The following is a 13,319-nucleotide window of genomic DNA, read 5'->3' on the forward strand; positions in this document are numbered from 1 at the left end:
ACGGTGTTAGCCAGGATGGTCTCGATCTCCTGACCTCGTGATCCACCCGCCTCGGCCTCCCAAAGTGCTGGGATTACAGGCTTGAGCCACCGCGCCCGGCAAGAGAAACCCCATCTCTACTAAAAATACAAAAATTAGCTGGGCATGATGGTGGGCACCTGTAATCCCAGCTACTTGGGAGGCTGAGGCAGGGGAATCACTTGAACCCAGGAGGCGGAGGTTGCAGTGAGCTGAGATCGTGCCACTGCACCCCAGCCTGGGCAATAGAACAAGGCTCCGTCTCAAAACAAACAAACAAACAAAAAACCAGGGTCTTGCTCTGTCACCCAGGCAGGAGTGCAGTGCCTCCATCGTAACTCACCACAGCCTCAACCTCACAGGTTTAAGCGATCCTCCCATCTCACCCTCCTGAGTAGCTGGGTCTACAGGCATGCACTAACACAAGTGGCTAATTTTTAAGAATTTTTGTAGAGATGGTGTCTCACCGTGTTTCCCAGGCTGGTTTGGAATTCCTGGCCTCAAGTCATCCTCCTGCCTTGGCCTCTGAAAGTGCTGGGATTACAAATGTGGGCCATCACCCCCAGCCCCTTTCTGCAATTTTTGACTATTATGAATAGAGCTGCTATGAGCAGTCATGGACAAGTCTTTGACATTATTTTGTTTCTCTTGGCAAATAGCAAGGGTGATGTGGTCAGTTCATATGGGAGGTAAACCATTCATTGTTTAAGAGGCTAACAAACTGTTTCCAAATCGCTGCACCATTCTGCATTCCTCCTGGCTGTGCAGGGGAGTTGGCAGGGGCTGCATATCCAGGCCAGTGTGGGCGTGGTCTATTTCCTTTTAGCCATTCTGGTGACTCTGTATCTCATTGTGGCTCTTACACTCCCGTGATGACTACTGATGTTGAACATCTTTTCACCCACTTATCTGTCATCCATAAATCTTCTTTGGTAAAGCTTCTGTTCGCATCTTTTGCTCATTGTTAAACGGGGTCATTCCTGATTATAGAGCTACAACATGCGTCAGTTTTCTAGTGCTGCCATAACAAATGACCACAGTTCTAGGGAATTAAAATAACACAAATGCATTTCATCACAGTCCCATAGGTCAGACATTTGATACAAGGGTACTCTCTTGGCTGAAATCAGGGTGTCAGCAGGGCTGCCTTCCTTTCCAGAAGCTCCAGGGCAGAATTCGCCTCCTTCCTTGCCCACATGAGCTACTGGCAGAATTGTTTCATGCAGTTGTAGCACTGAGGTCTCTGCTTCCCTGCTGTCAGTCCTTCTCAGCCTACAGAGGCTTCCCCCATATCTTGGCTCATGCCGTCCTCAACCCCAGGAATGGGGGGCTTGAGTCCCTCTCATGCCTATCCTTCCTTCCATCACATCATTCTCTGACCAACCATAGCCAAAGAATAGTCTTGACTTTTAAGGGCTCATGGGATTAGATTGTGTCCACCTAGATAATCCAGGATCCCCCATCCAATATCTGCACTTACATCTGCAAAGTCCCTTTTGTCATGTAAAGTGATATATTCACAAGGTCCAGAGATTAGGACATGGCAATCTTTGAGGACAATTATTCCACCTACCACATAAGGCTTCTTTATAGGGCCGGTGTGGTGGCTTATGCCTGTAATCCCAACACTGGGAGACCGGGACAGGAGGAGCTCTTGAGCAGGAGTTAAAGAACAGCTTGGACAACACAGCAAGACCCCATCTCTACAAAAAATAAAAAATTAGTCTGGGCGCAGTGGTTCACGCCTGTAATCCCAGCACTTTGGGAGGCAGAGGCAGGCAGATCACCATAGCCAGGAGGCATCCTGGCTAACACGGTGAAACCATGTCTCTACTAAAAATACAAAAAATTAGCTGGGCGTGGTGGCGAGCGCCTGTAGTCCCAGCTACTCGGGAGGCTGGGGCAGAAGAATGGCGTGAACCTGGGAGGTGGAGCTTGCAGTGAGCTGAGATGGCGCCACTGCACTCCAGCCTGGGCCACAGAAGGAGACTCTGTCTCAAAATAAATAAGTAAATAAAATAAAAATATAAAAAATTAGATGCATGCAGTGGCACATGCCTGTGGTCCCAGTTACTAAGGAGGCTAAGGTGGGAGGATCCCTTGATCTCAGGAGGTCGAGGCTGCTGTGAGCTAAAATCATGGCCACTGCACTCCAGTGTGGGTGACAGAGGGGGACTATCTTAAAAAAAACAAAAAATAAAAACAAAACACACACACACACACACACACACACACACACACACACACCAAAAATCATTATGCTTTCCCCATAGAACTGCTGAAGTGCCTTTGTTGGAAATCCATTGACCATAAATGTGTAGTCTTTCTGAACTTTCTACTGTTTTCCCTGGATTTACAACAGGTCTATATTTATGACTATACCACACTGTCTTTGCTACTGTAGCTTTATAATATTTCTTGGTATCAGGAGTAGCTTGGTACACTTTTCCAAAGTTGTTTTGGCTATGCTAGATCCTTTGTATTTTCATATAACTTTAAGAACTAGCTTGTCAATGTTTAGCGCTATCCCCACTCTCCCGAAAGAGGCTTCCTGGTATTTTGGTTGGAATTGTGTTGACTCTATACATGAACCTGGGGAGAACTGATGTCTTCATATCAACTCTTCCAATCTGCTCAGTGTCTCACTTACTTACATCTTTCATTTCTCACAGCAACGTTTGGTAGCTTTCAATCACAGAGCACGCTCATCTTTTGTCAAATGTACCCCCAAGTATTTCATGTATTTGATGGTACTGTACATGGTGGTGTTTTCCAAATTTCCCTTTCCAAATGTTCATTATTAGCATATAGAAATACAACTGACTCTTCTATATTGACTTTGTAGAATGCTACCTTCCCGAAACTCAATTATTAGTTCCAGTAGCTTTGTGGTAGACTTCTGAGGATTTTCTACGTAAACATATAATCTGTGAAGACGACTTCTTCCTTTCCACCCTGGAGGCCTTTTCTTTCTCTTGCCTTATTGCACTGGCCAGAATCCACAGTGTAATACTGAACAGAAGGGAGAGGACACCTGTGCGTTGTTCCTGAGAGGGTTACTGAAAGCCCCAGTTACCACTGTGGATTTGTCTGTTTCCCCTTGCAGTTTTATCCGTTTTTGCTTCCTATATTTCCTGTATTTTGAAGCTCTGTTATTAGGTGCATAGGTATTTAGTATTGTTATATCCTTTTAATGAACTACCCCTTTATCATTATCAAATGACTCTCTTTGTCCCTTGCAATTTTCTTTGCTCTGAGATCTCCCTTGTCTAATATTAATAGAGCTGCTTCAGGTTTATTTTGATGTGTGCATTACCATGGCATATTTTTCTCCATCTTTTCACTTTTGTCTTTATATTTCTCATAAGCAGTAGTATATAGTTGTGTATGGCTTTATAATCCAGCCTAACAATATCTGTCTTTTAATTTTGCAGTAGGCAATTTGCTTTTTTCCCTTGCTCGTGCTTTTTGCTTTTTAAGTGTAATTTTAGAGGAGGATGCGTGAGATTCCTCATATTTGTGCTGAGATGTAATCCACATACCATAAAATTTACCATTTTGAAGTATGCAATTCAGTAGTTTTTAGAACACTTGTACAACCATCATGATTATCTAATTAATTTCAGAACATTGTAATCACCTTCAAAAGAAACCCTATACTCATTTTCAGTCACTCGTTTTTTCACCTATCCCCCTCCTCCCACCTCAAGCTCCTGGAAACCGCTGTGAATGGTTTCCTGCCAATGTCCCTGTGGATCTACCTGTTCAGGACATTTCATATAAATGGAATCACACCATGCATGGCCTTTTGTGTCTGCCTTCTTCCACCTAGCATATTGTCAAGGTTCATCCAGGTTGTAGTGTGTCAGCACTTCATGCCTTTTTATTGCCAAGCAATATTGTGTGGATTCACCAGTTTTGCTTATGCATTCATCAGCTGATGAGCATCTGGCTTGTGTCCACTTTTTGGCTCTTACGAACAATGCTACGAACACAGTAGGTTTATGTGTGCAGATTTTTTTTTTTTTTTTTTTTTAATTCTCTTGAGCATAGACCTAGGAGTAGAATTGCTAGGTCAACTCCTATGTTCAACATTTTGAGGAACTGCCAAGCTGTTTTCCATAAAGGCTGTGCCCGTTTACAATCCCACTAGCAATGTATGGGGGTTCCAATTTCTCCACATTCTCCTCAACACTGCAGATCAGTATATTGTCTGTTTTCATATTGCTATAAAGAACTGCCCGAGCCTGGGTGCTTTAAAAAGGAAAGTTTAATTGACTCACAGTTCAGTGTGGCTGGGGAGACCTCAGGAAACTTACAATCACGGTGGACGGCAAAGAGGAAGCAGGAATCTTTTTCACAAGGCGGCAAGAAGTGTCAAGTGAAGCGGGAAGGGCCCCTTGTAAAACCATCAGATCTTGTGAGAACTCACTATCACAAGAATAGCATGGGGGAAATGGCTCCCATGATTCAGTTACCTCCACCTGGTCTCTCCCTTGACATGTAGGGACTGGGGGATTACAATTCAAGATGAGATTTGGGTGGAGACACAAAGCCTAACTATATCCATCAGTTTGGGAAAGTTATCTTAATACCATCTTCCAATCCATGAACCTGGGATATTTATATATTTAGGTTTACAATGCCTTTCAACAAGCTATTAGTAGTTTTCAGTGGACAAGTATAGCCCTTCTTTTGTTAACTTTATTCCTACGTATATCATTCTTTTTGATGCAATTGTAAATGGAATTATTTTCCTAATTTCGTTTTCAGGTTGTTCAGATTGCTGGTGTACAGAAACACTGGCTTTCCTATGTTGAACAAATATCCTGCAACCTTGCTGACCTCATTTGTAAGTTCTGATAGGTGATTTTTTAAATGTGTAAATTCCTTAAGATTTTCTAGGTATAAATCATGTCATCTGTGACTAGAGAGTTTTGATTCTTCCTTTCCGATCTGGATGCCTTATTTCTTTTCTTGCTTAATTGTCCTGGCTCATAACTTCCAGTACAATGTTGGAATAGACGTGGCAAGAGCATTCTTGTTTTGTTCCCAACCTTAGTGGGTAATGCTGTGGTTTTTCATCAATGCTGTTTATCAGGTTGAAGCAGCCCCCTCCCATTCTTATTTTCTATCTTGAAAAGCTGCTGGATTTTGTCCAATGCTTTTTCTGTATCTGTAAATGATCATGTGGACTTTGTCCTTTATTCTATTGATAACTATGTCTATGTGAGACTCTGTGTCAAAAAAAAAAAAATTGTGATGGTGATAATTCTATGAAAGTTTAGCAGGATTCACATGCCTTGGCTTTTCTTTGTTGAAAGTTTGATTACTGATTTATTTATTTATTTATTGAGACGGGGGTCTTGCTGTGTCGCCCAGGCTGGAGTGCAGTGGCGTGATCTCGGCTCACTGCAAGCTCCGCCTCCTGGGTTCATGCCATTCCCCTGCCTCAGCCTCTGGAGTAGCTGGGACTACAGCCGCCTGCCACCACGCCCGGCTAATTTGTTTGTATTTTTAGTAGAGACGGGGTTTCACCGTGGTCTCGATCTCCTGACCTCGTGATCCACCCGCCTCGGCCTCCCAAAGTGCTGGGAGATTTAATCTTTTTACTTACTAGTCAGTCTGTTTGTCCTAGGAATTTCTCCATTTTATCAAAGTTAATCTGTTGGCATACAATTCATGGCACTGATACTTTGTATTCTGTAAGGTCATCTGTACCATCACCTCTTTCACTCTTGATTTTAGTTATTTGAACATTTTTTTCCTTGGACTTGCTAAAGATTTATCAACTTTGTTGACCTTTTCAAAGAACGAACCATTGGTTTTATTGATTTTCTCTATTATTTTCCTATTCATTGATTTCTACTCTCATCTTTATTATTTCCTTTCTTCTGCTTCCTTTGGGTTTAGCTTGCTTTTCTTTTAGTTTGAGGGGAGATAGACAATATGCAATAAATGTAATTATTGACATGGTTATTTTGAACCTACCGTTTTGTTTTGTATTTGTCCATCTCATAAGTTCTCTCTTCCCTTTTCCTTCCTTTTGAGGATTCTTGGATTAAGTATTCCTTAGAACTCTATTTTGTCTCCTACGTTGGCTCTTTATTTCTGTTTCACATTTTTGTATTGCTTTAAAGGTTCAGACCTAAAAATTGCTTAACACTTTTATATATGTTTTACATCTTTAATTCATCACAATCTGCCTTCAAGTAATAGTGTAAGAATCTTGACAGTATACTTCCATTACTCCTTTCTTCTGAGCTGTGCTATTTTCATCATACATTTTATGTCTGTGTATGTTATTTTAAACAATCTTACTACAAAGAAACATGCCAACAGCATCAACATTACCACTCTATTTCTATACTTTAGACATACAACAAAGGGTCAGGGCACTCTGGCTCTTGGTTAGAACCCTCTTTATGTGGTTTTCCTTTTAGGAAAATTGCCTGGCTTAAGACAAGGCACCCTACATATAGTTGTTGAATAAATTTCAACCATCAAAAAAAAAAAAAAAAATACAGAAAATACACTGTTAGGAGTGTAAACTGGCAGAAAATCTTTCTGGAACGTTAATTTGAAACATGTACCTTGATCACAGAAATCACTTCGAAAGATTATTCTGGCTGGGCACAGTGGCTCATGCCTATAATCCCAGCACTTTGGGAGACCAAGGCAGGAGAGTAACGTGAGGTCAGGAGTTCAAGATCAGCCTGGCCAACATGGTGAAACCCCGACTCTATTAAAAATACGAAAAACTGGCCGGGCGCGGTGGCTCAAGCCTGTAATCCCAGCACTTTGGGAGGCCGAGACGGGCGGATCACGAGGTCAGGAGATCAAGACCATCCTGGCTAACCCGGTGAAACCCCGTCTCTAGTAAAAAATACAAAAAAATAGCCGGGCGAGGTGGCGGGCGTCTGTAGTCCCAGCTACTCGGGAGGCTGAGGCAGGAGAATGGCATAAACCCGGGAGGCGGAGCTTGCAGTGAGCCAAGATCCGGCCACTGTACTCCAGCCTGGGCGACAGAGCAAGACTCCGTTTCAAAAAAAAAAAAAAAAAAAACGAAAAATTAGCCAGGCATGGTGGCAGGCGCCTGTAATCCCAGCTACTCAGGAGGCTGAGGCAGGAGAATCGCTTGAACCCGGGAGGTGGAGGTTGCAGTGAGCTGAGATTGCACCATTGTACTCCAGCCTGGGCATCAAGAGCAAAACTCCATCTTGAAAAAAAAAAGATTATTCTAATGAATCTTCAACTGCTTCCAAATGAGGCATGGTATAGAGGATGGAAAAGTAGCTTTTTTTTTTTTTTAACATAGTGAAATATATATGATACATTACTAAGCAAAAACCTGAGTTAATAATGGCAAAGTGGGTTACCATTTTTGCTTAAAAAGGTCTTCATATAAATGATAGATATACAAGATGAATTAAAATACTGGATGGACAGTCATCAAATTTTGAGTTATATCTGGGTAGGAGGATTAAGGATGACTTTTTAAAATTATGCATTTCCATGTTTTTTTGTTTTTTTTGCAGTGAGATTATACTTTTGGAATGAAGTGCATAACCCGGGGGAGGGGGGGTTTCATCTGGATTTGGCTGCTGGGACCTTGGGACGCCCCTCAGGATCTAGAGCCAGTTTTCCCTCCTGACCAGAGGCCCAATGATACCTACCTAGCAAGGCTCAGCAGATCCCTTGCCTGAACTTAATTCCATTTGGACTCTGGGAGGCTCCTGGCCCCAAACCACCCTGCCCAAGAACCTCCATGAGTTCTCTACCTCTCGTACCCTTCTCTTCCCAGCATCACTGTAAATGTTCCACCCCTTCCCGTACCACGCCCCCTTCCGTGAGCACCTGGCATCCTTTCCTGGTGCAGGTACGAGCAATGCTGAACTTCCTGGAGCAGTCCACATTCCAGACGGCTGCCTGCAGCAGAACCACACACCATCAAAGGGAAACAGCATTTTCATCACTGACTGCCGAAGGGCCAGGCCGCTCTCCACAAAGTCTGGAAACTTTGTCAACCTTTAGGATTGGTGGTTTTTAAATTTTGGATCATCACATACCATTTCTGATTTGTCAGCACAGTTTCACATTTTCATGAACATTTGTTCTGTATTTTTCCTTTTAGGATGACCTTTCCTAGATGGTGTGTGGGGTAGCTTAAGCTCTGCCCCCTTCTCCTGCCATCTCCTCCCCAAGGCACCAATGCTGCCTCCTCCACTGTAACACCGTGTGCTTATTCATCTACAATCATTCTTACTGGCAATGGAGGCCTTCCATCCTCTGCAGTGACTGTGTGGAAACCTGAGCCACTCCTCGTCTCTAACACAAGCCTGGCAGCAGCTCCTGATGAGACCAGGTGAGCCTCAGTGAGCTCAGGTGCTGGCAGATACGGACATTGAGGCTGGCACTGGTCAGTGCTGTGGTGGGCATCACTCTGCACTGCTGCTGAGCAAATGCCCTGAACACACCTGTATCTGGTTCCTCCTTGCCAGGAACTCATTAAGCTGCCCGGGCCTGTAGTCTCATGCTCCTCCCGCTCGGCCAGCAGTGCCACCTGAGAGCCTTGTTAACCGCAGGTTCTCACTCAGCAGGGCCAGCGCAGGGCCCGAGCACTTGCATTTCTAACCAGCTCCTGATGATGCAGCTGGTCTACCAGCCACCAGCTGGCTAGCACGGGTCCAGTCACAGTTTCAGTAGAAGGAAGTTCCATTCATAAACTATACAATTTCAGATGCCTTCAAGTAATTACCTGATGAAATTTAAAAATATTTCCAAGCTCACCCTAACCCTGAAATGAAGATTATCATCCCAACCAATTTCGGGAAGGGAGGGGCCAGTTAGTTTTAACGTTTCCATTTCAAGTATTAGAGCCTGATCGGTGGCTCATGCGTGTAATCCCAGCACTTTGAGAGGCTGAGGCGGGAGGACTGCTTGAAGTCAGGAGTTTAAGACCAGCCTGGTCAACAGAGGGAGACTCTTGTCTTTAAAAACATTCAAAAAATTAAAAATTGGGCAGCTGTGGTGCTGTGTGCCTATAACGCTACATAATTACTTTAAATATTTGGACAGATAACTTAATACTTTAACAATTTAAATATTTAAACAGATAATTATCTGTTTTGGTTTGTCAACACTGTGGCAAGTCATGCTCTTGCCACTATACTCCTGCCTGGGCGACAGACAGGGAGATCCTGGCTCTCAAAAAAAAAAAAAAAAAAAAATTAGAAAAGTGAGGCCAGGCACGGCAGCTCACACCTGTTATCCCAGCACTCTGTAAGGCCAAGATGGAAGAATCACTTAAACCCATGAGTGACAGACCAGCCTAGGCCACAAAGTGAGAGACCCTGTCTCTACAAAAAAGTTAAAAATTAGCCAGGTGTGCTGGCATGCACCTGTGCTCCCAGCTCCTCAGGAGGCTGAGCTGAGAGGATCGCCTGAGCCCAGGAGGTTGTGGCTGCAATGAGTTGTGATGGTGCCACTGCACTCCAGCCTGGGCGGGAGAGCAAAACTCATCAACAATGAAACTCTCTCAAATTAAAAAAAAAGATTAGAAAAGTGAGTGAGATGGGCCGGGTGCGGTGGCTCACGCCTGTAATCTCAGCATTTGGGAGGCCAAGGCGGCTGCATCACGAGGTCAGGAGATTGAGACCATCCGGCTAACACGGTGAAACCCCGTCTCTACTGAAAATACAAAAAAATTAGCCGGGCGTGGTGGAGGGCGCGGTGGTGGGCGCCTGTAGTCCCAGCTACTTGGGAGGCTGAGGCAGGAGAATGACGTGAACCCGGGAGGTGGAGCTTGCAGTGAGCCGAGATCGCGCCACTGCACTCCAGCCTGGGCGACAGAGGGAGACTCCTCAAAAAAAAGGAGACTCCTTAAGAAAAAAAGAAAAATTAGAAAAGTGAGTGAAATGACCCAAGACTACACAGTAAGTTACTAGGGAAGCTGGTGGCATCTTAGAAATACAGAGTTTATGGGAAAAGTTTTAAATTTTTAATGAAAAAGACTTAGAACAATGTATTATTTACATGTAAATAAGAAAAGAGCAGAATCCCCACATCCTCTTCGGAGGGAGACAGGAGGCCGTTTATGAGAAGAGAGTCCATATGAACCCCATTAAACAGAAGCTGGACCTAAATACTTCCAAACAGGAGTACAGCACAGGTGAACAGTCTCCACTCATCCCCTCGATCTGCCTCAGATCAGATCAGCGACTGAAAGTGAAGAGAGAAACAGATTAAGGAACAATACAAAAAAAAAAAAAAAGAAAATTTGTAACGTAAATTTAACTAAAATCTCACAAGAGACTTCTCAAAACAAAAAACAGGCCAGGCATAGTGGCTCACGCCTGTAATCCCGGCACTTTGGGAGGCCAAGGTGGACAGATCATTTGAGGCTAGGAGTTCAAGACCAGCCTGGCCAACATGGTGAAACCCCGTCTCTACTAAAAATACAAAAATTAGCTGGCTATGGTGCACGCATCTGTAATCCCAGCTACTCAGGAGCCTGAGGCAGGAGAATTGCTTGAACCCAGGAGGCAGAGGTTGCAGTGAGCCGAAATCACGCCACTGTACTCCAGCCTGGCTGACAGAGCAAAACTTCGACTCAAAAAAAACCACAACAAAAAAACAAACTCAAGTGCCCCAAACTAAGAATAGGGAAGTTCTCTCTACAATTCCAGTAGAGCTGGACGATTTCCTACCGTTCATAGGCATCTCATCGATCTGAGTGGAATAGTACTGCTCGATATCTCTGAGGATGCGGATGTCATCGTTCTTCACAAAGTTAATGGCGACCCCCTTCCGGCCGTATCGACCTGATCTCCCGATTCTTCAGGAATAAAACAATATCACAGTCAGTATCTACAGCAATGAAGATTTAGTAAATGTGTCACAGAAGTGAAGTCAATGAGAGCTTGCATCCTACCTGTGTATGTACAATTCTCTGTTATTGGGGAGATCATAGTTGATGATGAGGGACACCTGAGGGACATCCAACCCCCTGGCCCAGACGTCTGTAGAAATAAGCACTCGGCTGCAAAACAGAAAGTGTGTTTGAGGCGATTAAATTACTCATGCAAGTGTAAGACTGGACTTACTTCCATTGCTAATTTTGAGGAATCCTGGCTACAAGTCCAAAAGATATGAGATTCCCCCCTCACACCAGTCTGTCTGCAAACATGAAGCCTCAGGGACAGCACCAGAAATCCCTGTGCAGAGGGGCTGTTGCTGGATTTAGTTACTTCGGTCATGTGCTCCATCAGATTAAAAAAACAGACATCTTTTACTATACTACCTTTAACTTGTTTCGTCGGTCCTAAACCAGTAATTGGGAAAAATATTTTACTTTTGCCTAGCAACAAATTAAGAACAGTAACTTTGGCTGGGAGTGGCAGCTCGTACCTGTAATCCCAGCACTGCCGGAGGCTGAGGTGGACGGATCACCTGAGGTCAGGAGTTCGTGACCAGCCTGGCCAACAAGGTGAAACCCCGTCTCTACTAAAAATGAAAAAAAAAAAAAAAAAAAAGCCATTCCAGCTACTCACAAGGCTGAGGCACGGGAATCACTTGAAACCAGGAGGCAGAGGCTGCAGTGAGAAGATACCTGACCACTGTGGAATTAAACTAATTGAAACGATGAACAGAAAACCCGTACTTACTGGAAAAGAAGACACACACTTGTAACCAAAGTGCCAACCTGGCTGGTTAAGGCTCGTTATCACCTCAACCAAAGTATTACAGGAGCACAGCGAACGTCTCATTACCTGGAAGGTTTTCTGCTCACCCAGGGCCTCAGCTTTCAGAGCAGGAGCTCGCCATCTCCCCAGCTCTGGGGCCTGCCTCAGGCCGTGCATATGAAGTGCTTAGCACACAGTCTAGCAAACCCTGACCGGCAGAGCCACAGCACGGCGGACCCACCTGGCGCCTGACCGGAACTCCTTCATGATGGACTCCCGCTCTTTCTGGGGCATGTCTCCGTGCATTGAGGACACAGTGAAGTTGGCTTCTCTCATTTTTTCTGTCAGCCAGTCCACCTACAAATCCAATCAGCAGATGCTACTGCAAGTGCGTACACCAAACCAGAGACGTGTATTCAGGATTCTACCCCCATCATTCGCAGAACCAGTATCAATATTCACAAAGTAACTGCTCTTAAAACTCAGAATCATCCTAACTGGATGCACAAACTTTTTCCCAGAAAATGCTGGGGTGCACTCACAAACCCCTCTTACTTCATTTTCTCCACATAATGACTCTACGGGGGAGGGGGCCAGGTGTGCTCATTCTCATTTGAAATTTGAATTCCAATCTTGTCAGAATGTAGCCCAATTCCTTTCCTTTCTCAGGAAAGTGGCCGACAGTTCTCAGGTCTGCCTCCACATTATCATCACCTGGGGATCTAAAACTACTCAGGCCTGGGTTCCACCTTCAACGAAATCTGAATCTTTAAGGGTGGCTGGCATCGCTATTCTGTAAATAAAGTTTTAATGGTCACACAGCCATATCTGACCATTTGCATATTGTCTACAGCTGCTTTTGCAAGAGACCACATACCCCGAAAGCTTAAAATATGGACAAACTGGCCCTTTACTGAAAAATCTTGATTTAAGTCATTCAGAGACTCAATCTGCAATTCCCCTTCAAGCACATGGAGGCCGTGCAGTGCCTCTTACCTTTCTTTTGGTGTTGCAGAAGATGACCGCCTGAGTGATGGTCAGTGTGTCGTAGAGGTCACACAGAGTGTCAAATTTCCACTCTTCCCTCTCCACTGCCACAAAAAATTGCTTGATGCCTTCCAGAGTCAATTCATCACTGAAGGACAAAGACAAATCCTGTTACATCCTCATTCTTCCAGCTAGGACTTGAGGGCGGGCCAAGCCAGGATGCAGGGAGACCCCGGTGGAGAAGGTCACACCGTGGTATCTGGTGCAGACCCAGCACCCCAGCCCTATCCTCCATCCTGTCAGCACTTCCGTCACACAGGTCTCTATTCTGTATCCTACTGAACATTTCACAATGTGCACCACGTGGAATATGATTCTAAACACCACACTGGTAAGTAAATACAGTCATCTAATTTTTAAATTTAGAATTATTGGTTCAAACCACAATGAGTATTATAAAAGATGGGTTTTTTTGTTTTGTTTTGTTTTGTTTGTTTGAGACAGGGTCTTGCTCTGTTGCCATGGCTGAAGTGCAGTGGCACGATCACAGCTCACTGCAGCCTCAGCCTCCTGGCCTCAAGCAATCCTCCCACCTCAGCCTCCTGAGTAGCTGGGACTACAGGCATGTGC

The 13,319-nt window shown here is 44.4% G+C and overlaps 1 protein-coding gene across 1 annotated transcript in view; it reads right to left on the reverse strand.

Annotated features, from left to right (window-relative positions):
• Positions 1–9,995: 9,995 nt before the first annotated feature.
• EIF4A3 (eukaryotic translation initiation factor 4A3) overlaps positions 9,996–13,319 on the reverse strand; it is a 52,018-nt gene continuing 48,694 nt past the window's right edge. The window contains exons 8-12 of the mRNA XM_011967212.1: positions 12,699–12,837; positions 11,944–12,059; positions 10,952–11,059; positions 10,728–10,855; positions 9,996–10,239 (exon numbers count right to left, since the gene is read on the reverse strand). Of these exons, the coding sequence (XP_011822602.1) occupies positions 10,223–10,239; positions 10,728–10,855; positions 10,952–11,059; positions 11,944–12,059; positions 12,699–12,837 (508 nt within the window). The 3' untranslated portion in view covers positions 9,996–10,222. The remainder of the gene's footprint in view (positions 10,240–10,727; positions 10,856–10,951; positions 11,060–11,943; positions 12,060–12,698; positions 12,838–13,319) is intronic.

Source organism: Mandrillus leucophaeus, unplaced genomic scaffold (genome assembly GCF_000951045.1).
Source record: "Mandrillus leucophaeus isolate KB7577 unplaced genomic scaffold, Mleu.le_1.0 Scaffold1, whole genome shotgun sequence".
NCBI classification, from domain to species: domain Eukaryota; kingdom Metazoa; phylum Chordata; class Mammalia; order Primates; family Cercopithecidae; genus Mandrillus; species Mandrillus leucophaeus.